Source organism: Epinephelus moara, chromosome 15 (assembly GCF_006386435.1).
Source record: "Epinephelus moara isolate mb chromosome 15, YSFRI_EMoa_1.0, whole genome shotgun sequence".
Taxonomy (NCBI): domain Eukaryota; kingdom Metazoa; phylum Chordata; class Actinopteri; order Perciformes; family Serranidae; genus Epinephelus; species Epinephelus moara.
Genome location: NC_065520.1, coordinates 2,553,333 through 2,578,175, shown reverse-complemented (window position 1 = coordinate 2,578,175; position 24,843 = coordinate 2,553,333). Strand labels below are relative to the sequence as shown.

The window sequence follows — 24,843 nt, the reverse complement described above, 5'->3', positions numbered from 1 at the left end:
TATATCTATGCAACCCCTGTATTTGATGTCACAACGCGATGAACTGTGGGTAATTTCCTTACTGTAAGTCCGCATCGATGCTGACCTACGGTAAGGGGGCATAAAGGACTCACTCACTGACTCACTGACTTGACAATTTGACAATGGGACAGCCCTCACACACTCACGCACTTCACATGAACGTGCCTCTAAGTCAGTGAGTCTGTAAGGGATCGGATTGGAATTGGGCCATTGTCTATGGTCTATGGATCAAGGCGAGCGCTTCTTCCTACGTGCTCAAAAACGTAGGTGCTGATTGGCCGAAGAGGAGTCCTGTGTATCTGCGCTCGATTGCTCTTCCTTCATCCTTAAACTACCCGGATGTCTGTATGTGAAGATATATAGAAATAAATTCAATTTCAAATTATACTATTCAGATTCAGTTTTTCAATGCAATGATTCAAATTAACAATTCAATTTCAAATTATGTGATTCAAATTCAGTTTTTCAATGCAATTATTCAAGTTTAGAAATTCAAATTCAAATATAAATGATTCAAATTCAGTTTCTGGTGGCACATATTTCAGCCCATAGATATTTTCCAACACACTTGCATCTGAGATGGTTATATGTGCGAATACCTTTCTTCAAGCCACACAGGGAATAAAAGTAGGACATAATTTGTGAAATTATATTCATGAAGGACAAAATAAAACAAGGAAACATTTAGATTGCTTTTCATCTTTTTATGCAGTATTTTGCAAAATTGGGTGTTCTATTTCATGATTAAGGCACATTTTGTGACTCTGTGCAATGTTTCTTAAAAACAAGTAAAGAAATCTGACATTTTTGTATTTCATTAAAAACAAATACCAGTTGCCCACAGGGGTGGGTTTAACATGGGTTATGCAACAGGTAGTGGGGACCAAGTGGGTATGGGCCCAAAATGGGCATCTTATCTTTGGCCCACTTGAGTAAACCCACCCATCTAGGCAATTGGCATGGTTCCATTATGGAACCCTTGGACAATCCCATTTAGGGCCCATTGTTCAGCTCGTTTACTACCCCCATGGGCCCCGCATACAAAGGTTGGATGGGTAGCAATGTGTCCCCACAGAAGCCCAGGAACATCATTGGCACCAACAACCATGTTACAAAAATGAAATCAAACATAAATTCAACAGAAGCTGAATTAGTAAGCTGTTTCAAGCATTGGTTCATCAACCTTTTCACCATCACCTTCTCTGGCACCATCTGCTGGTGCTCCCTGGGATTTCACCTCAAACACGTCCCACCTCTTGGGAAGGATCCCCTTGTTAAACAGGAGTGAGGCCACATATGAAACCATGAGAATGGAAACCAGAGCAGACAGCATGCAAATGGTCTTGACGGGAGAGCGCTGAATGTAAACACCATCCTCTAAAGTGCAACCTGGGAATTGCAGGATCACAGGAAGATTGAACATGGGCTCTCCACACAAAACTCTCATCACAAAAGCAACAACATAGCCCGCAACAGCCCCATAGCCATTGGACACCCTGACGAAGAGGACACATATCAGTTGTGGGAGCATTATGGTGTAAGTCAAGTCTGAGCTCAGGATCCAGAATGCTAAGATGCTGCTGTCCAGGTAGGTCAGAGATGTTCCCACAATCCCTACAGCTACTATGGAGAAGCGAATCACCCACTGCAGCTCTTTATCTGATGCCTGGAGAAAACGGCAAAAAGTGTTTCAGTTAAAATATCAAAGTTAGCATACTTTCCTTCCCACCTTTCTGTCTTGACACGATTGACCATGGACTATAAATCAAGTCAAGTCAAGTCAAGTCAAACTTTATTTATAAAGCACATTTAAAAACAACCTCAGTTGACCAAAGTGCTGTACAGTTATTGACATATAAAATAATCATACACAAATATCATAATAAATAAAACAAAGGAAATAGTAAGGGCTCAATTTAAAAAACTAAAAATTAGATTAAAAAAGGGAAATAAAAAGTAAAAAGAGTAAAAAGAGTAAAAGCCAAGGATTCTTGCCTAGCAGGGACTGAACGCCAAGGAGAAAAGATGGGTTTTCAGTAATGTTTTAAAGTGCTCAACAGACTGTGCAGCTCTAACCTGGAATGGTAGGCTGTTCCACAGCTTTGGGGCCGCCACTGAGAAGGCTCTGTCCCCACGAGTAGAGAGTCTGGACCGAGGTACTGCCAGGAGCAGCTGGTTTGACGACCTAAGTGCTCTAGAAGTACTGTGAGGCTGTACAAGCTCTGATAAATAAGACGGTGCCAGACCATTTAAACACTTAAAAACAATTAATAAAACCTTGAACTGGATCCTAAAATTAACAGGCAGCCAGTGCAAAGATGCAAGGACAGGACTAATGTGATCACGCCGTTTCTTTCCAGTCAGCAGGCGGGCAGCTGCATTTTGGACTACTTGTAAACGGCGCAGTGCTGACTGGTCAAGACCAACAAACAAAGAGTTACAGTAGTCTAGGCGTGATGTAACAAAGGTGTGAATAACTTTCTCAAAATAATCTCGGGGGAGATATGCCTTTACTTTTGCTAATAGTCTTAGCTGGAAGAAGCTCGTTTTGACAATAGAGCTTATCTGCTTATCAAACCTAAAGTCACTGTCTAAAATAACACCAAGGTTCCTTGCAAAAGGGTGGCAGTGAGACTTAAGGGTGCCAATGGCGCTGTCATACCCATCTAACAGATTTTGTTGGCCAAATAAAATAATCTCAGTTTTATTTTTGTTCATGGAGAGAAAGTTGACTTCCATCCAAGATCGGATGTCATTGAGGCAGTCTAATAAGACCTGAACAGAGGCTTGCTCATTTGTTTTTAAAGGCAGATAGATTTGTACGTCATCTGCAAAGCAATGAAATGAGACATTGTGCTTTCTAAATATGGATCCCAATGGCAACATATATATTGAAAAGAGGAGGGGGCCCAAAATAGAACCCTGAGGCACCCCACAGTTCAGGGGGGAAGAGGCTGAAGAATACTGGCCCAGCTGGACAGAGAAGCTCCTATCTGAGAGGTAGGACTGAAACCACTTAAGAACAGTACCCTTAATGCCCACACAGGTGTTTAAGCGAGACAGGAGAATGTTGTGATCCACCGTATCAAAGGCAGCCGTCAGATCCAGAAGGACCAGGACTGCAGAGCTACCAGAGTCAACTGTCAAAAGAAGGTCATTTAAAATTCTTAAAAGCGCCGTTTCTGTGCTATGACGTGACTTAAAACCAGACTGGAACTTCTCGGAAATGTCATTTAGATCAATAAAAGACTGCAGCTGTTCATTAACCACCTTCTCCAAGACCTTAGAAAGAAAAGGAAGCTTGGAGATAGGCCTAAAGTTGGATAAAACTGTGGGGTCAAGATTATGTTTTTTGATGAGGGGCTGGACCACAGCATGTTTAAAGGCAGCTGGGACACATCCAGACATCAAAGATGAATTTATCAGATCCATAACACAGGGCCCAATGATATGGAAAACGTCCTTAAAAAGACGGGGTGGGATGCTGTCAAGAGGACAGTACGAAGGCCTGAGGTGCTGGACAATATCAGTTAAAGCTGAGAGAGACACTTGTTCAAATGTGTCAAAAACAGCAGGGCAATTGGGAAAGATGGCAGGATCTAATGCAGACGGCAAAAGAGAGGACCTAATATCAGAAATCTTGCCAATAAAAAACCTTAGAAAATCTTCACACAGTTTAGGAGAAGGAACAACACCATTGTGGTCACAGGGGTTTAAAAGAGTATTTAAGGTATTAAAAAGAAACTGAGGTTTATGACTATTGACTGACACAAGATTGGATAAAAACAGACTCTTGGCAGCTTTAACAGCTTTCTGATACTGCAATAGACTGTTTTTTAAAATGTCCAAAGAAACGTGTAGATGATCTTTCTTCAAATGAGCAAACTGAAAAGATATGAGATTAGAGGAGCAGCTCACAAATGGCTGAGTAACTACCTTGAAAATAGACATCAATATGTGCAAATAAACAATAATAAGTGTGACTTGTTGAGGGTTATATGTGGGGTTCCACAAGGGTCAGTGCTAGGTCCAACATTGTTTATATTGTACATAAATAATATTTGTAATGTGTCCAAGTTTTTAAGTTTTGTCATGTTCGCTGATGATATAAATTTGTTTTGTTCTGGTAAAAACCTTGAGCAGCTTCTGGATACCTTGGAAACAAAATTAGATATTTCAAAACAATGATTCAACATTAACAAGTTATCACTTAATGTAATTAAAACTAAATATCCTCCTGAGACTCCAACTTTTTGTCCTCCTTTTTGTCCTCATATGAGGACAGTGGGTTTATTTTTAATGATCAAAAGTGTGTAATGAAGTATAAAACAGTTTGTTTCAATGCCGTAATGTTTTCTGCAATAACAAAACTTAAAAACAATGCTACATCTTGTAACGCTATGGTTGAGGGGTCACTGTTCAAGTCTAAAACTGTTCAAAACAGTTTATTTCAATACCTGAACATGGCCATGCAAAACAAAATTGCAAATATTTCTATTCATATATATTCTTACAGACATTTCTAAAAGTCTTGTGATTGTCATTTTGTAGCTTTGAGTGAATTTTCCTTGCTCTACACCAAGCTTGGAATGTCCTTTTTAATGAAGGTAGTTTTTAATTAACAGTGTCTTAGCTTATTACGGTTGCTTAAATTGGTCAAATGCGTGTGCAGTTTTAAACTACAGATGTTATTAAGCACAAATAAACAAGTTTCAACCATGACATTGGAGCAGGTTTTATACCTTGTCCACATTTGTGTCGGGATAGGCTGTAGACCAAGTTAAGCAGAATTACAGCAAACCCAAAATGTCATGTCCTCATATGAGGATGCAGGGTCTCAGGAGGAATATAATATTTGAACATCAGAAAAACAATAACCAAGTACAAATTATGATAGGTAATACTGAAATAAAAGAGTATATGAGAACAAATATTTGGGAGTTGTCACAGATCACAAATTATACAATTTGCATTTTAATCATATTAAAAACAAAATATCAAAGTCCATTACAATATTAGATAAAACAAAAAACATTCTTAACTCAATTTCATTACATATACTATATCGTTTTTTCATATTTCCATTCTTTACTTACTGGGTGGAGGTTTGGGGAAAAATGATCACAAATCTGATTTATTTGCTTTAGAAGAGAGCCATCAAAATCATAAACGGAGCGGAGTATCATGTACCGACAAATACATTATTCATAAATTCACAGGCACTCAAATGTGGCAAACTTGTAGATTTTAAAATAGCATCACTGACATACAAAGCATACAAAAGTATGTTACCAAACTGTATCCAGAGGTTGTTTCAAATAAGGGAATGTCAGTATGAACTGAGAGGAAACTGTGTTCAAAGATGTGTTTCAGTTTGTGGAGTGAATTTATGGAATGGGTTAGAAACTTACATGAAATGTGTGTGGGATATTTGGATGGACAATAGGCCAATGTTGTATATACTTAGTTGCTGTCAATTTCTTATTGCTCTGTATAATTTGAAGGGTGCTGACAAACATAATGATTGTTAAATGGCGAGGTGTAATAAGCTAAGACTTCAGCGTACACCTTTTTGGTCCTGTTTTTTCCTGTTTATTTATTTATTTTTAATTAATTAATTTATTTATTTTTCATATATGTATTTTTTTCATGCTAAAAAAGCACAAACTTAATGATTATTTATTGTCTATCTACCAGTGTATTTGAACATTTATCAGTTGGAAAATAACTGAAATAAACTAAACTAAACTAAACTTACTTGATGTCGAATGATCTTGTAAATGTTGGTGGTGAAGATGGAGGTTGCTGCCAGGAGGCAAGAGTCAGTAGATGACATTGCAGCACCAGCAATAGCTCCCATGCCAACAATGAAAATGGCAGTTGGAGTAAGATGCAGAAGGATGATGGGCAATACCATAGCTGCCTCCCCTCGCTCATATGGAGAAGGAGAACCATATGAGGTCAAATTCCAGTCTGAAACATGAAAGGACGCTGTTGGATGCTGTTCAGCTAATATGCACCTGAGATAGTTCAGTTTAGGTCAGTTTCATCATGATTTAGTGTTTAAATAAAGTGATTAAAACATCAGTATTGTTAGGAATTTGTGAAACATCTGTCCGGAAAATTAAGAATAATTTAGCAAATTACATTTTAAGGAAAAGATTTCAACTGTGTTAGTATAAAGGTATTCCTGAAGAACAGCGATTGTGTGTGCTTTGTGACCTAGGAGTTGTGGAGGATGAATTTCATTTTGTGTTTCATTGTCCACTTTATCATGGTTTAAGAAACATTTTATTTGAAAAGATCCAGGTAAAGAATCCTGATTTGTTTTGGATATCTGAATGTTCTATGTTATGTTGGCTGTTTAAGGAAGAAGTATTTACTTTAAGTAAGTTTTTGGAGAAGGCATGGCAGCTACGAAGGAGAACTCTGTATCCGTAAGCCGAAATTCCGAGTATATTGACTGTATCCTTTTTTTGGCTGTCTTGGATTGTAATATGTGTATTTTAAGCGAGTGTCTTGTAAGCCCGTGCGGGCTGGGCACCCTGGTGTGCAGGACACTTTAATAAATTTGTAACTAACTAACTAACTAACTAACTCTAACTAATGTAAAATGTCTTGGAGTATTATGAAATGCGCCCTATAAATAAAATGTATTATCATTATTGTTACTTCAAAATCAACATCTAGACTCAAAAAGCATCTAGTTTTACTTCATAAAACAACTAGAATCTTGAAATTAAATACATGGCATGAATGCTAACTCTGGAACGAGGTCCTTAACATGCCAAGGCTATATATTGTATTTTTTTTACATGCCTCCAGTGAATGAAGTATCCAAAAAAAGAAAAAAAAAATCCCAAAGCAACAGTAAAACTACAACCCCGATTCTAAAAAAGTTGGGACTCTGTGTAAAACATGAATAAAAGCAGAGTGTAAGAATCTAAGAATCTTGTTTGACCTATTAGACATATAGACATTCCAAAAGAGTCTTAAGGGGGGATCCAAAAGACTAGAGAAGTTGTGAAATGCTCAGAAACACCTGTCTAAACAGGTTAATTAGTAACAGGTGATAGGTTCATTATTGGATATTAAGGGGCATCCTTGAAAGGCTCAGCTGTTCACAAGCGAGGATGGAGTGAGGTTCACCACTTTGTGTAAAACTGCAAAGGTGAATACTCCAACTGTTTATGAATGTTTCTTAATGCACAATTACAAGAAAATTAGGATTTCACCATCTACAATCCTTGTAGAAAAGAATAACTTGCAAAAATAATGATTTAATGCTGCAACGTTTCAGTAAGGAGATCTTCATCAGGCAAACAGTTTTGAAAAACACCCTTAAGTAGGAGTGGCTGCGAGTTTGCAGTGTGACAGTCTACAATATCATATACAGAGATGGAGAAATACATAATCAAAAATTAAAAACTGCAAAGTGACAATCATAATCATACCCCCGAATGTTTACATTAAATAGGTAAGTTCTAAAGAATAAATGTTTAAGTCCTTATTCTTAAATTGCATTCTCCAAAAATATGCATTTCCAAATCTTGCAGGTTACATTAATGAACCTGTAGGGATATGTTTTGCATGGGAAGCATCAATAAACAAACAGGAAACTTCTTAGTAAATACAGCAAGGCCTCCAAAATGCTACAGGGTAAAAATGACATCAAAATATATAAGACAAAAATCAAAATTACCCTCTGCCCTATCAATATAATAATAATAATAATAATAATAATAATAATAATAATAATAATAATAATAATCTACTCCAGAGGTTTCTAGTACACCCCCAGATAGTCATGGATACATGTTGATATATATATATATATATATATATATATATCTCAACATACATACATATATATATATATATATATATATATATTCAACATGTCTCTCTGGGGGTGTACTAGGAACCCATGGAGTAAATCTTTGTTTTAAAAAAAGAAGAGTGTCCAAGAAACAATTTACAGAAATAAAAATCAGAAATGTTCTACATCTACCATAAAAAATATCAACAGATTCAGGCAATCTGGAGAAATTTCTGCCTGTAACGGACAAGGCTGAAAACCAACATTGAATGCCCAACTTTTTTGGATTATGCTGCACGAATTGTGTGAGAGGTTGTAAACAAAATTTAAGATATAAAATTACTATTGTTATATGTGGACCCCTATAACTTCAATTCAATAAGAACTCTCAGTTTTTTTATTCTTTGTTCACCATTAATGCATGTGAGAAAAACAATATTTTCTTGATGAATTAAACATAACTCGGGATTAGTATTTAATATACATATGGAAATTTGATGGGTTGAAGTATTCCTTTAAGGGACCATCATGTATGGAGGCCATTATCTGCCAGGTAAAGAAAAAATAACAAAATCTAAGTCATGACAAAATAACACAGTGTACAACCCTGCTGCGGCCCAGTCTGTCAGATATACCTGTTGAGGCGGCGACGGCACCAATCAGCACTGGTGGAATTCCAAGAACAAGGACGAGCCCTGCAGCTATGAAGCAGATCATTCTGGCTGTAGATGTGGAGCTGGAAGACAGAGTTCTTTGATGGAAGTCTTGAAATGCCAAGTTGCCAACACTCTGTGAAAACACAATAAACCATATGTCCAATTTTTTGTTTCACTTTTGAAAGAGTGCTCTCCAAATTTAGTATTGCACTTAATTTTAAAAAGGGCCAAAATCAATGTGATCAGTGTGTTATGTTTTGTTAGGGAAAGGATTTGGTCAAAGTTTTGAAATAACAAATAAAACGTATAGTTTGGCTTCAGCTGAGTAGATATAAGTGAGATCATAAAGATCCCTGCCGGCTTAATGTTTTAGGACATTAAAAAGTGCTCTTCTTTGAATATTAATTTCAAAAGTTTTACACAACGTCAGCTTACCAATGCTAGGAAATTATCAATCCATCTCCACACATCATCAGACTCAAGATGGCCAAGCCAGGGGGCCTGATATGTGCGGTTGAATGCTGTTTGAGTGATGTCAGTATAAACGTCACTGACCAACACAAAGGGAGCACAGAGCCACTATAAACAGAGGAATTCTTACATTAAAGTCTGTAAGAAAAAAACAGAACTAAATATATGTTGGAAAAACTGCCTTATTAGTGTTAAACTCACCAAGCTACAAAACACCAACGATAGCTGGATGACATCAGTGAAAGCAACTGAATAGATACCTCCAAGAACAGTGTAGGTGATTGCAACAGCAGCAGAGATCCAGACGCAAAGACTTAAGGGCAGATCGGCAAAGACGCTAACAGTGACCCCTGTTGGAAGTATACAAAACACACCAAGTTTATCAATATAAACAAATTATATCAAATCAAGTTTATCTATATAGCACATTTAAAAACAACCGCAGCTGAACAAAGTGCTGTGCAAGATAAAAGAATGACACACAAATATATAGCAATATAAAATGTACACAAATATAAAACAGAATAAAACTGGTAAGAACAGTTACAAACATGAAAAGATAAGATGAAATGCTAAAATATTAAAATCACCACAGACAACCAAAGGCCATTGAAAACATGTACATTTTAAGATTTTAAGACAATATGCCAAGGATCTAAGAGGTCAGGAGTTGGAGTAGGGGTAGAGGAGCTCAGTGATATACTGGGGTGCCAGTCTATGTATGGCTTTAAAAACAAATACAAGAGCCTTAAAATCAATCCTGAATTTGATGGGTAGCCAGTGCAGGGATGCTAGCACTGGTGTAATGTTGTCTCTTTTCCTGGAACCAGTGAGAAGTCTTGCTGCAGAGTTCTGCACCAGCTACAAATGAGACAAAGATAATTGGCAGACACCCAAGTACAGGGAGTTACAGTAGTCCAGTCTTGAGGAGATGAATGCAGTGGTTAGGTCATTGTGTGAGATTATGGACTTGAGTTTTGCGTTGTTTCGTAGTTGAAAATAACAGCCCTTCACCACGGTGTTGATTTGTTTGTCAAATTTAAAGGCAGAGTCAAAAATGACACCAAGATTCTTGACATGGTTATGAACATATGGAGCCAGTGGTCCTAAGTGACTGACTATGCTGGCTGTGTTGTTGAGGGGACCAAAAACAATACACACACACATATGTATGTATATACAGTATATATACACATATGTATAAAACCTCTTTTTTGTTTTTGTTTAATTGAAGACAGTTTGTTGCCATCCAGGATTTCACATCCTGGAGGCAGCTCAGGATGGATGTGATGGAGCTGGAATCCCCTGGGTTTAACGGAAGATACATTTGTGTGTCGTCTGCATAGTGAAAAGAGACTTTGTGCTGGTGGAAAATGGAGCCTAATGGAAGCATGTATGGTGCAAATAAAATGGGCCCTAAGATGGAACCTTGAGGTACACCAAGTGATATGGACAGATGAGGAGGAGAGGCCCCCAATCTTAACAGAAAAAGATCTGTCTAGGAGGCAAACCACTTGAGGGCAGTTCCCTGGATGCCAACCAGTTCTTGAAGACAGTTCAATAATATAGAATGATCAACTGTGCCAAAGGCTGCACTGAGGTCTAATATTATTAAAATGGCACATTTAGCTCTATCTAAAGACAACAGTAAGTCATTTGACACTTTAAGAAGGGCAGATTCTGTGCTGTGTCGAACACTAAAACCTGACTGAAAAGTCTCCGTGATGTTGTTGTTAGCTAGATGAGACACAAGCTGTGAATAGACAGTTTTCTCCAGTACTTTGGACAGGAATGGGAGCTTGCAGATGGGACGAAAAATGTTTAATACAGAGGTGTAAATAGTCAAGCCAAGTGTAAATACTAAGTCCAGGGTATGGCCATGGTTATGAGTTGGACCGGAAACATGCTGAATAAAGTTAAAGGAGTCTATTGTTCCAAGAAATTCAGCAATGCTGGCATTGGTTTGAGTGCCCACATGAAAATTAAAGTTTAAAACTGATGAAAAAAACTCAGGGAACTCAGTCAGGAAGATGGCATTGTGTTTGGGTGGGCGATACACAGTTACACATAATATGGGATCTGAGAAACAGTAGATAACCTCTGGAGACAGAGGTGACAAAGTGTTTGTGTTTTTATATTACCCAGAGAAATCAGTGTGACAGGAACCCACATCAGTTCACTGATGAATGGAACAATGGCAAGAAGCCCCGTCAGTGTCTTCCCATACTTTCTCTGAAATGGATCCATCATCGTGATGTAGTTTTGGTCCCGCATTGGCTTCGCAAAGAACAGTCCACCTTTAAAAAGAGACAGCAAGCATAGCAGTGTGTAACTTTACAATTCAGCTGTACAGTTGTACAGCTCTGTTGTGTCGTCTTCTGACTGTTGTTGTTCTCTTTGTGTTGCCTTTTTGGAGGCAGGCCAACATTATGTAATGTAACATTTCTTGGACTAACCGTAGACAGAGAAAGCAGGCAGGCAAGAACAGGCCCAGGTGAGCATCACGTAGTACCCCCCGGGTATGTAGTGCACCCAGCTATTATCAATCGCCCAGAGAACCTATCCCATTCTTATTTCTAGGGTCTCAAGTACCTACACTTTGTCCAACCCCGTCTCACTCCAAAGTCATTGAAATCTGGAGCTTGGGCAGTGACTTGCGGTATCAGACACTGACGAAAAAGCTGCCCTTAAACATCAGCATGATATGTTGTTTGTGGCAATACTTGATGCTAAGAGCAACTGATGTAGTGTAAAGAATGAGGAAGTCTACGTACAGTGGAAGGAAGGTGAGGTGAATAGGACAAACAAAACTGGAACACAGTTCATGTCCGGTGTTGTTTTAATTTAACATTACATAATTTATGTACAGCTGTCGAACCTTGATGTCACTTACTTAGATGACACAACAAATGTACTTGTTTCAACCCTAAACATGATCATATTTTTCTAAGCCCAATCAAGTAGCTTTGTTGCCCAAACCAACACATTCTTACTCCAACCTCATCCCATAAACGTTTGGTCATGGACTTTTCATGTCCAGATACAATGTGAAAGGTCCCCTGGGTGCGTTGGTTGTTGACGTTCTGGGACGCCATGTCAAATATCTTCTTTCAAAGTACACTTCTGTTTTCACAGGAAATTTAACATTTCCATACAGTATTTTTCAAGATAAACGCACTACATTGGTACAACACCACAAATTGGTGTTTTGTTTTGTTTTCTTCAACAAACACACATGGTTGGGTTTAGGCAACAAAAACGCATGGTTGGGTTGAGGAAAAAAGAACATGGTTTGGCTTTATAATCTTACGGGACGTGAACACTGCTCTCCCTGGTAAAAGTCGGTGATGTTGGACCTATTTACCACCCTTCCCACTGCTCCACTTGGACTTTCGGCACCCTAACTTTTGTTTTTGTCCTTCCGCATTTTCCCCTGACGCTGCTGGACGCTGTTAAATTATAACAACGACCGGCCATGTATCATGCTAACTTACAGGATGGCTTTTTTCATCGGTGTCTGATGCTGCAAGTCACCCAAGTCCGCCCAAGCACCGGATTTCAATGACAGGGTCAGAGTGAGACCGGATTGCCTAAACGCAGCTGAACTTGTTTCACAACATTGGATGTGTTATAATGTGTTACTTGTCACATAGATATGCTAAAGGGTGCCTTATGTGTTGTTGTGACACACTGAATGGTGTGAAAATTTGTTGGTATTTGAAGATCTAGGAATGAAGACAGGTTGGAGAACCTGATATGGAAAGGGCAAAAAAGAGAACCAGCAGCTTGTGAGAAGCGCTGATGCACAAGATAAAGTCAAGGTACACTTAAAAATAAAATGTAGACGTACTGGTGCTATGTACTAGCCCACTTCAAGCACTACTTCATATGATTTTTTTGGATGTGAATACCATCTTAAGAGGATCTTACCAATAATAAATGAAATTGACATTTGCAGAGGAATAAGAGCCCAGATAAGTCCCTTTGTGGGGTCATAAACTGTCTCTGCCAATCCAATGATAAAAGCACCTCCGACCCAGGTGGCTGCAGCAGGAAATAAATGTACAAAGAAAACACAGTCATATCTTTCAGGTCAAGAATCACTATTAATAATACAATGAGTAATGTTTATGATTATAGTTGTAAACACTAAATAACTCTTTATTCAAAGCCAGTTCAATGTTGTTTCTGCTTGACTAAAACTCACCCGTCATTGTGAAGACTCCCACTACCAAATTGACCCTGCGGTTAGCCAAAAAAGACACTTCAATCCATCCATTGAGTGTGTTTTTCTCCATCTTCTTCGATTTTACAGATGCCCAGATGCCAGTTCCCAACACAAGCAGGTAGAAGATGACCATCATTATCAGACCCGGTACATGGATAGCCATTGTGGAGTATGTTCTAGTGGTGATAAGCTTGGAAAAAGCACATGCAAGTTACCAAGACACACTGAGCTAACAACAAGGAATGAGTGGGTAAATGCAGAGTCAATGAAACATAGAAATGCAATGTGATATGAAGCATCCAAAATGTCACAGGCAGCTGCAGTCAAGGTCATGGTTGCTGTTTGAATACAGTGAAGCCAGATTAAAAAAAAAAAAGACTGGGACCAGAAAAACAAACATAACTTAAAAACTACAGACGCTAACAATCTGGACTTTCGGAAATCTGTTTTTCTCTCAATATTCAGACAAATGAGTCACAAGTGTTATACTGACAAGTCTTGGCATTACTTACTGGCATATCTCACAAACAAAAGTGTCCTTGACATATTCCTGTTATGATGATTGTAAGTCGTTGTTACATGCCCCCCCCTTTGCTCCTTGATCCTTGATCCTCATCCTGTGTCTGCCTCTTCTCCACCAGGTGTGGCTGCACACTAATTAAGAGTACCTGTAAAGAGGGGGAGGGGAATGCAGCTCACTCTCTTCCCTCACTCTGGCCTGGCAGCAGCAGCAGCAGGAGCTGCTGCAGTGTTTCTTGGTGAGACCTTATGTAGCTTTTTGGTTTCCTTTATTTTTGCCTGTTCAGTCAAAGGGACCTGCCAATAACCTTTCAGCAAGTCCAACTTTGTCACAAACCTGGCACCCCCAACACGATCCACACAATCCTCTATTCTGGGAAGAGGGTAACAGTCAGGCTTTGTCACACCATTAACTTTACGAAAGTCTGTACAGAAGCAATCTTCACCATTAGCTTTATCAGCAAGCAAGCATGGGGAGCTCCACGCACTGTTACTGGGCTCAGCAATATTATGCCGCACCATGTACTTCACCTGCTGCTTAAGCCGACGACGCTTGTCTGGGTTCACTCGATACGGATGCTGTTTAATCGGAGGTGAATCCCCCACATCAATATCATGCTTCAACAAATGGGTCTGAGAAGGAACATCAGCAAACAGTGACCCGTTAGACTCAATTAACTCAACCAAATCCGAGCACTGTGGCTCAGGGAGATGAGACAAACGAGCTGGAAGATCATTCAAGATCTCAGAGTTTGACAACTTTCCCTTAGTCAGGGCCTCAGAGAAAACCCTGTCATCTGTGTCAGCACTAGACAGCGCTGAGACTTTCCCTGTCACAAGACTAACACATGGTGCAGCAACTTCAGCACCGGACAGCACCACAGGTGACACAGTGACCTCACCAGCCTCAGAACTGGACTCCGCCTGCACCTTCTCCCTATCCCAATAAGGTTTTAACATATTAACGTGACAGAGACGATTTCTACGACGGCGATCTGGAGTGGCTACAAGGTAATCCCTATCACCCACCTTTTCCTGGATCAGGTAAGGACCACTGTAGCGAGCTTGCAGGCTAGACCCAGGGATCGGCAGCAACACTAAAACCTTGTCACCAGGCTGAAACTCCCGGCTTTTAGCACGCTTATCAAACCATCCCTTCATCCTTGCCTGCGCCACCTCGGGATTATCCCTTGCTATCTCACATGCACGGCGCAGCTTGAATCTGAAGTTACTCACATAGTCCAACAAGTTCTGCTCTGTCCCCTCACACAACCACTTCTCACTCAAGAGCTTCAAGGGACCACGTACAGAATGGGCAAATACCAACTCCGATGGACTAAACCCCAGAGATTCCTGAACCACCTCCCGTATGGCAAACATCTGCAAGTGAACCCCGTCATCCCAGTCCCTCTCAAACTCCAGACAATATGCACGCAACATGGTTTTCAATGTCTGGTGAAAACGCTCGAGAGCGCCCTGGCTCTCAGGGTGGTATGCACTGGAATGACAGTGTTTAATATTTAGCTGCTTTAACACCTGAGCAAACACACGCGACATGAAGTTTGAACCCTGGTCTGTCTGTACAACTTTCGGCAAGCCAAACAGCGAAAAAAACTTCGTCAGAGCTTTTACAACAACAGGAGTCGTGATCTTACGGATAGGAAACACCTCCGGAAATCGAGTAGATGCACACATCACTGTCACCAAAAACTTATTGCCTGCTTTTGTGCGAGGAAGTGGGCCCACACAGTCAACCAAAACACGTTCAAAAGGCTCACACACTACTGGAATCGGATACAACGGAGCAGGAAGAATGGTCTGGTTTGGTTTCCCAGCCACCTGACATGTATGACAAGATTTACAATAGCGTGCCACATCCCTCTTCAATCCTGGCCAAAAGAAATGCCGCAAAATGCGGTCATATGTCTTCTTAACACCCAAATGACCAGCGAGGGGATTATCATGAGCCAGATTCAAAATTGTTGCTCGGTATGGAACAGGAACTACAATCTGAGTGACAACACTCCAATCATCTGCAACCGAGGAAGTCAATGGCGTCCATTTACGCATCAGCAACCCATCCCTCACAAAATAACCAGTCGACACAAAATCCACTTCATCCCCAGCCATCACAGCTTCAAACAAGGGAGACAAAGTAGCATAATTTTTCTGCTCCACAATCAACTGGTCACAAGTCAGGGACAAATGATTAACCCCAGAAAAAGGCCCCACATCCACACCTCTACTCACAACAGCTTCTGGAGATAGCTGGGAATTACCCCCAGGATTGCAAATAAAACTGTCACTCAGATCAACCTCAGCCTCGTCCTTTTTAGAGCGAGACCGAGTAACAGCACAAGCTGCAAAAACCTTTGGAAACCTCACAGCGAGCTCATCAGGAGACTGCCTAACAGGGACTGGCGTCACTTCAGGGGTAACCAGCACCTTTCCCCCAGCCAGATCTTTCCCAAGCAAAAAGGAAACCCCCTGAATTGGGAAACCAGGACGCACTCCCACAGTCACTTCACCTGAAACAAGGTCAGACTCCACACAGACTCGATGCAAAGGCACACCTATGTCCTGCATGCCAAAACCCAACACAGGAACATCAGAACCCACAGCAGACTTGTCACTGAATGGCAACACTCCCTCCAAAATAAAAGACTGGGAGGCAGCAGTATCCCTCAGAATTTTTACAGGAACCTTACAACTGCAACCAGGCATGGAGACAAAACCATCCATAACAAATGGAGCAAAATCTGCCAGGTCACCGGACACTGCAGGGAACTCATCCAAGGCGTCACCAAATTTGTTGACCAAAGCCACCGGTTTAGAATTCCGCTTTTTCAACACAGGACACGTCGCCACAATATGCCCCTTTTTCTTACAATAGAAGCACATCACATTATCTCTTTCCCTGAAGTCCTCCTTCTCAACCTTAACCTCAGGTTCTGAGGGACCAGCACTTCTGACCAGCTCAGACCCCATAGCCGTACCTCTAGTACTATCCTTCACAGTACCTTTCATGTTCTCAACAGGCTTACTACTGAAAGGGCGATCCACAAAAACGGTCTTATGAGTCAGAGCATACTCGTCCACTAAGACAGCCGCCTTAAACACATCAGAAACCTTCTGCTCATTCAAATATGTTGACACTCGCTCAGGGAGACAATTTTTAAATTCCTCCATCAACACCAACTGCCTAAGCTGCTCAAAATCTTCAACCTTGCTGGACGTACACCAGCGATCAAAAAGAGACTCTTTCTCCCGAGCAAACTCAACAAAAGTCTGGTACCCCGGCTTCCTCAACCTACGAAACCTCTGACGGTACGCCTCAGGTACCAGCTCATATGCTCCAAGCACAGCAGCTTTTACTTTATCAAAATCAAGGCTATCATCTGCTGGAAGAGATGAGTAAACCCTCTGCGCTTTACCACTCAAAACACATTGTAACAACAATGTCCACACATTTCTCGGCCACTTCAATGTTGATGCCACCCGCTCAAACAAGACAAAATATTTATCAACGTCCCTCTCATTGAAAGGAGGAACCAAGCGGACGTTTTTACTCACATCAAAATCAGTGGTTCTACTAGGAACTGGAGAAGCGGCACCAAGTTCTAATTCACGCATACGGATCTTAGTTTGCTGTTCAATTTTTTTAGTTTCAAGATCATTAATATAGTGCAACTCCTTCTCTTTCAAAGCCAGACGCTGCAACTCAACCTCTAACTCCTTAAGTCTTACTGCCTCTTCTCCACCAGGTGTGGCTGCACACTAATTAAGAGTACCTGTAAAGAGGGGGAGGGGAATGCAGCTCACTCTCTTCCCTCACTCTGGCCTGGCAGCAGCAGCAGCAGGAGCTGCTGCAGTGTTTCTTGGTGAGACCTTATGTAGCTTTTTGGTTTCCTTTATTTTCTCTTCTCTGGTGGGTCCAGTGGTTCAGTTTTCGTGGCTTCTTTTCATTGTTTAGGGTAGTTGCTTATGTTAGGGTAGAAGGGAGAACCCTGTTCCGCCGGCCCCATGTGGGCTGGGCAGTGGTGGCTCCCTTTCTTTTGTTCTTTTCAGCTGGCCCACCAGTAGTTAGTTAGTTTGGGAGGGGGGGGCTTATTTAGTCAGGGTTTTTTTTCTTGTATGATTTGGTCTCTTGAGTTGGTCACATTTTGTTGATTAATAAAAAACATGCTTTTCAATTGCAACTCCTGGCTCCTGTGATTATGTTAGATCCCACTGGCACGAGCTGATTCATGGGATCGTAACAGTCGTTACCTTGTCTTCATTTAAATCAGTGTAGATGCACTGCTCTTTGTGTAACCAAGTTGTGACTTCATAAAATGTCCTTCCCTGAGAAAGCACACTATGCTTTGATCCAAACATTATTTTTTTAACAAAAGCCATACATATATATATATATATATATATATATAGTGTATATGTGTTTGTGTGTGTACAGAGGGAGAGAGAGAGAGAAAATATACATTATCAATCAATTAAAACTTTTCTCAGATTTCTGAAATAATCATCTTGTTAGTTCAGAGAGAAAAAGTAGATTTTATCTCCATGAAAAATGAAATCTCATTAACTCAGGAAAACTGTTATGGAAAAAAAAATCTGCTTTTGTTTTTTTAAGAAGTCCGAAATAATAATTCAGGAAAAAAAGAGTAGATTTTTTTTCCAATGAAAATATAATGAGCAGATTTATTTTAATTAAAACTTTTTAGAATTCTGACATAATGATCTCATTAACCCTATGGGCCCGACTGACGCAAAGTGCGTCCAAATTCACACCTGTTCTTCTCTATGGATTTTTTCTGCAACCGTTCGTCATAGCGAGAAGCGAGAACCGCAGCTTTCCGACAAGACCAAGCACTTGTGGTAACAATGTTTTTACAAGGAAAAAAATTGTAAAGTTACTCTAAAATTATGTGCGAATGCAGGGTCGCACAGAAACGCCACGCATATCACATGAAAGCGCAGGACCGGAGCTTTCCGATGATACAAACACACCATTGTACTGTCATCCCATCACGCTATAAATACAGATCAATTGTCTACAAAATAAAATTATCAGTCCCTTCATATAGTGAGGAATATCGTATCTTACCACGTCTTAGGCTTGCGTGTGTTTCTCCCTGGCTATCCACGTTTGTAGTCCGGCTTTCAAGGTTCAAACTTTGTATGACAAAGTACTCCTGCAATGTGCCTTTTGTTCCAGTGATTGAAGCATTCATAAGAAGACCAGCGCATTTCACTTCACCTTTGCCAGCCCAGACAACTGTAGCCTAATTATGCATGCGTGACGTAACCTCAGGTGACGTTCGGGGCAGGTCAGTTCAGGTCAGGTCAAAAAGCAGCACAGAGAATGTAGAAGTAAGTCAAGATCATGTCGAAAAGAAAACGTCCAGAATTTTTTTTTCACTGCAAACGAAGTGGCAAATATTATGTTGGAGGACATCATTGCACTTGGTTGATTATTTTTCTATGATCTTACATGTAAATATTGCATGTTTCTTTCAGATAAAACACATTTTTGACCTGTGAATGAGTCAATGGAATTTCTTGCAATAATGAAAAAGCACAAACGCGATGCAAATACAGAAACGCACTGCATATAAGAAAACAAATGCTGTTGGAGCCATAATGTAGGCTACTTTTTGTTTATTTTTTATGTTTATATCACAGGTGACCATTTGCATTGTTGTATGTAGTTTTCTGTTTGAACGCTGGGTGAAGCAGTAGCTCAGAAAAGGCATATAGGTAAGCCGCAGGTGATGAGCAGCAGGTGTGGAAGGGGGAAGCATACAGTTTTTGACCGTGTCAGTATCAGGGTGGCGGCGTCTCAACAAATTAACTGATGAATGAAACTTACCTGTGTTTAAAGTTAATTTAATGACGGAAAACTTACCTGTGGATTTACCTGTGTTTTACCTGTGCTAAGGTGAGCATAAAAAGAGGGCAAATAAATGGGTCACTGCAATCAAAGACAACTCAGTATTGGACACTGGTTTATTGTTTTTGCCCAGAACACGCGTCCAAAAAAGTTCTCCCCGTTCGCCCATCAGTGACTCATAAATGTATTCGTTTTTATTGGAAAGACTCTACAAATGCAAAGGGAAAATGCTGCAAATACAGAAACGTGCTTGTAGCAGCCAAAATAATATATATTTGCTTTTGCTTACTAATAATGGACTTTAAGTTTAAGTTATGGATAAGTTTAAATTATAGAAATTATGCTTATGTTACGTCATGATCTTGGGGCTTATGGGTGTGGTTTTTTGGTTTCTTAGTGGGTTGTGTGGTGGCGGGAGTTTGTTGCAATAAACCTGGATCACTTTCAAGACAAATTCACCGTCCTTTTCTTTTTTCTTTTCCTTGGAGTGACGTGTCAGCAAGCGGCCTCAGCGGCCTTTTTTTGGTCCTACAGTGCTGCATATACAGAAACGCACTGCAAATAGAGAAACGCACTGCATATGAGAAAACAAATGCAGTGGGGAAACGGTGCCGCAGCATTGTTTCGACCTCTCATTAGTCCGACGTCCCGTTGTTCCGATATGTGATTAGCCTATTACTGTATTTGTGTACCATAGAGGATCAGCAACGCAACAAAAGTAGGCTACTGGTCGAAATACAAGTGTCACAGAGAGGAGAGAATGAAACAGCATAACCTCCTGTTATTAACTCTGGGGTCGGGGTTGTGTGGGGAGCTCTCCGCGGTGCTGAACGGCTCCCGGCGGGCGTATTTCTGCCTTGATGGTGCGCCGCGACCGCCTCTGGGTCAGCTGGGAAAGGCTTGAGGCAAAACAGGCTCACGGCTTATGTGTTTGTCACTTTCTTTTTCATTTTAACCCACACCATGATCTTTTCCTAACCCTAACCAAGTGGTTTTTGTGCCTAAACCTAACCAGACCTTAACCACAGGGCATCATGATGATTTCGACATTTTTTAATGTAGTCTATAATACAGAGGTTATGATTATATTGTAGACTTATTCATAGAGTTAGACTTTTAACAGCTCATATCATAAATAATTTGATACTAGTTTTTGGGTTATAAAATTAAATATTATCTATTAGTGTTTAGCGCTGAAGCGCTGTGAAACAATAATGAAATAATGTTTTCTCTGATTTGCCTGCTGTCTATCAGCACTGAGCGCCGCCTCCTCCCATTCAGTCTGTACCGCAGACACAACGCTGCACTGCCCGAGTCCGAGGAGGACAGAAAAAACACTTTTGCTACTCATAATAAAAACTCTATGGGTTGCAATAATCCAAGATCAGAGGCTCACCGCAATTATAGGAAATATGCACGAGTGGGATAAAAAAAAATGAAGGTGAAAGTGATTACATCCAGCAAGGACTTTCACCCAATGATGATTATGATGATAATGATAAATAATCTAACACAATACATTAATAAAAATGAAACAAAAGAGCCTAACATAGGAAACAGATTATCATGACATTTATATTAAAATCCTAAAAACAAATCAGATCAAATAAATCCACATAAAAAAACTTCTATTAAAGTTTTTTTAATGAATGTGGTTTTGATATGCTTTACATTTAGTTAAAAGGCAAGTTTCAATATTTTGTAAGACAGCCAGGCTGTCATAATTTGTGCATACACATGGTCTGAGGAAGTTCTGAATTTGTTTGCAGAATGAGGCCCAATGTGTACAGGTCCACAAGAGACGGCAGATTGCAGCTGAAGGTCTTCTCTGCAGACTGGATAATGTGCTGCAGCCTGTTCTTGCTGAAAAATGCTGTCTCTTTATCTTTTTCTCCCTTTGTTTGTCAGGGTCAGCATCGGACAGGCCCACAGAAGAGGATCTGATTCGGAAGTTTTTCCATCTTAAGAAAGAGAAGAAAATGGAAATCAATAAAATGTAACACATCTATATAATCTGTCATTTGACTTTATATGAATCTACATGGTCACTGGTGTGTGAGCATACCTTCACTATTTTCTGTTCCTTCTTAGATTTAAGACGTGTCTTTGAAATGAATGTCTTTCTCTCCCTCTCTTTTACTTCCCTAAATTTAAGAAAGGACTCTACACCAAACCTTGTTGCTACAATGGAAATAAGAAAAGACAGGAATGAGACATTAATTACTCTTTTATTTATTCATTACTCCTTTATTACCTCTTTTTAAAGGGGACTTACCATGCATTGCATTGCATGCATTTTTCCTCATCACATATATATAATATACATGTGTGTATATAATGTTAAAATATCGGCTGCTCGTATTATACATGGCCAAAGTTTCAAATAATGGGGTAAAATACGTAGAAGTAATCCCTGTGAGTAGAAAGCACAAGCCTCAGACTGCTCTGAATGCCAGCTGATGTCATCTCGTGAGTCGACATATTCCATATTTCATATGCTCACAAGCATGTGGTTTCTATAGTTTGTTTCCGTTACTCCAGAAGCAAAGGAGCAGGACAGAGTGGGCTCATGGGGATCTAAATAGCTTTTGTGGCTTAAACAGTTTCAGAAAAAGGCTGAACTGAGGGGCTGCATAAAGGTACAGTACAAGACAAAAAAGTTTTTTTAAGACTAAGATTCATGCAAAGCTCTCGTGGAGTCTGAGGATAAAACTGGAAAATGAGCAGATCCCCTTTAAGCTCACTAAAGGTCTCATCATTGATCTTTGCAAGTCAATTTGAAACACATTTAACATGCTTGTAACTGAATTAGGCAGCAAGATAGTACCCGAGATCCATTTGAGTACAAGAACACAATTTGAACTCTTAAACAGTCTTCTAACTGCTTATTTTTTCTGCACTACAACTACAGATCTATATGTACCTGCACAAGTGCTTGGCTGTGCATTAGGATGTGCACTGGTGGGCATCTCCTCTGGTGGATTGTTTGCCACATCTTTTAGAAATTTAATGTTTTTGCCGCACACACAACAAAAGCCTAGGGAAGCTGTCACGGTAGAGCCACAGAACAGACAGTAACATCTGTGGGGAAAAAAGAGGAGAGTTTGCAAGGTCAACGAGGTTATGTCAGAGACAGTGGATAGTCAGTTTTCCTAAATATTTAAACAATATTATTATCTGATTACCGTCATCTCCCTGTGCTCTCACCATTATTTACCTGCAATCGAGTTGTCATCTCTTCACGGCTTAACTTCTTTTTGCCCTCTGCACCTCTGCCCGGTACATTTCTTTTTACACACCTTCTCTGCTCTCTCTTTGGGGTCATCCCTATGTTTCCCGGGTTCTATGTTCCCCGCTTACCACCCAAAAAGGTTCCATGTTTCCCGGGTTCTATGTTCCCCGCTCAACCAAAAAGGGTTCTATGTTTCCCGCTTGGTTGAGCAGGGAACATAGAACCCAGGAAACATAGAACCTTTTTTGTGTAAGCAGGGAACATAGAACCTTTTTTGCAGGGTTAAGTGGGGAACATAGAACCTGGGAAACATGGATACGCTCCCCTCCCTTTCACCTCTCTCCACCTTCCTCTTGTTCAAAAGCCCGTCACTGATCAATAAAGTATCCAATCATATGTGGAGACGAGGTCGAAAATAAACTAACATTAAATGCAATCAAATCCCTGGGGTGTCCCGGAAAGTAACGTTAGTTACAGTAACGTTAGCTAACATTACTACTACGGATACACTAATCGTGTAGAACTCAAAGTCTCTAGCACGCTAACGTCAGCTGTGTAAATCAGCTTCACTTTCTTTATACAGTAGGCTAAAAGATGAGGGCCACATGTGAAAAACAAGAAAGAAAGAAAAATAAAAAAGAATACATACCTTTCTGTGTTGCCTGTCCCGGCTCCAACTTTCCTCCAAACAAGACTTTCTTCTTCTCGCTCACTCGTCTGCTGTCTGTCTCTCGGTTGGAAGCTCAGCACTGCCCCTACAGGCCTGGAGCACGTTTCCGTATCTGCAGCACGTTTCTGTATATGCAGTGTTTCCCCGTTGCATTTGTTATCTCATATGCAGCGCGTTTCCCTATTTGCAGTGCGTTTCTGCAGCATTTTCCCGTTGCATTTGTTTTCTTATATGCAGTGCGTTTCTCTATTTGCAGTGCATTTCTGTATTTGCATCGCGTTTGACCTTGTTGGCCACAGTAAAAAATACTGTCAATCATGTCCACCTGGCACAAACCACATGTTTTGGACAACTGTGAAGTGACAGAATGTCCCACCATCATGGTTCTTATATTGCCAGATTCCAGAGAGAGTCTCCCCTCTTCATATATGGCAGAATATATCTACTTCCAACTTGCTATGGTGAGATACATGTAAAAATGTAAGAATTTAGTAACACAGATTTTTTTTTTTTCATTGACATAAAAATTAATATAAAATACAGGCACATAGAAGGACATGTGATGATGGCAAATCTGGATAGATAGTAGCCTTTATAATGACTGTGATATGAGCTTAAATGTAAAGGCAGTAAACATACCCCAAAAAAGGGCCCAAAGGGTTTAATTCAGAAAAAATAGAAGTTTTTTTTCCTATGAAAACTGTTTTATTCAGAAAAATAACAGCAGATTTTTTCCCATAAAATTTTATAATTTCATTAAGTCAGAAAAACAAATGCAGTTTTTTTCCATGACCTTCTGATTGCTTCAGACAAAGGACTCGTCTCTGTACTTGTTTTATTAGATCTTAGTGCGGCGTTTGACACTATTGACCATCAAATTCTGCTACAGAGACTGGAACATTTAATTGGCCTAAACGGTTCTGCGCTAAGCTGGTTTAAATCTTATTTATCTGATTGTTTTCAGTTTGTTCAAGTTCATAATGAATCATCCTTACATACTAAAGTTTGTTTTGGAGTTCCGCAAGGTTCTGTGCTCGGACCAATCCTATTTACTCTATATATGCTTACCTTAGGCAACATCATTAGAAATCAAATTTCCACTGTTATGCGGATGATACACAGTTGTATTTAGCTATGAAGCCCGAAGAAAGTAATCAATTAACTAAACTTCATAATTGCCTTAAAGACATAAAAACCTGGATGAGCACCAATTTCCTGATGTTAAATTCAGACAAAACTGAAGTTATTGTTCTTGGCCCCAAACAACTCAGAGACTCTTTATCTGATGACATAGTTTCTCTAGATGGCATTACTCTGGCCTCTAGCACTACTGTTAG

General features: G+C 40.0%; 1 protein-coding gene and 1 long non-coding RNA gene across 2 annotated transcripts; both read right to left on the bottom strand.

The window, feature by feature from the left end:
• Positions 1 to 721: 721 nt before the first annotated feature.
• Positions 722 to 18,918, bottom strand: LOC126401803 (high-affinity choline transporter 1-like). Its single transcript, XM_050063309.1, has 9 exons — positions 18,819 to 18,918; positions 13,175 to 13,385; positions 12,898 to 13,011; positions 11,109 to 11,264; positions 9,169 to 9,317; positions 8,932 to 9,075; positions 8,476 to 8,629; positions 5,780 to 5,994; positions 722 to 1,687 (listed from the first exon to the last, which is right to left on the bottom strand). The coding sequence occupies exons 2-9, from the start codon at positions 13,356 to 13,358 to the stop codon at positions 1,172 to 1,174; spliced, it is 1,632 nt and encodes a 543-aa protein (XP_049919266.1). The 5' UTR covers positions 13,359 to 13,385; positions 18,819 to 18,918; the 3' UTR covers positions 722 to 1,171.
• A 2,312-nt stretch (positions 18,919 to 21,230) lies between these two features.
• Positions 21,231 to 23,574, bottom strand: LOC126401811 (uncharacterized). The gene is made up of 3 exons (XR_007571122.1): positions 23,486 to 23,574; positions 22,528 to 22,685; positions 21,231 to 21,565 (listed from the first exon to the last, which is right to left on the bottom strand). It is a non-coding gene; the product is annotated as an uncharacterized LOC126401811 (long non-coding RNA).
• Between the last annotated feature and the right edge of the window lie 1,269 nt (positions 23,575 to 24,843).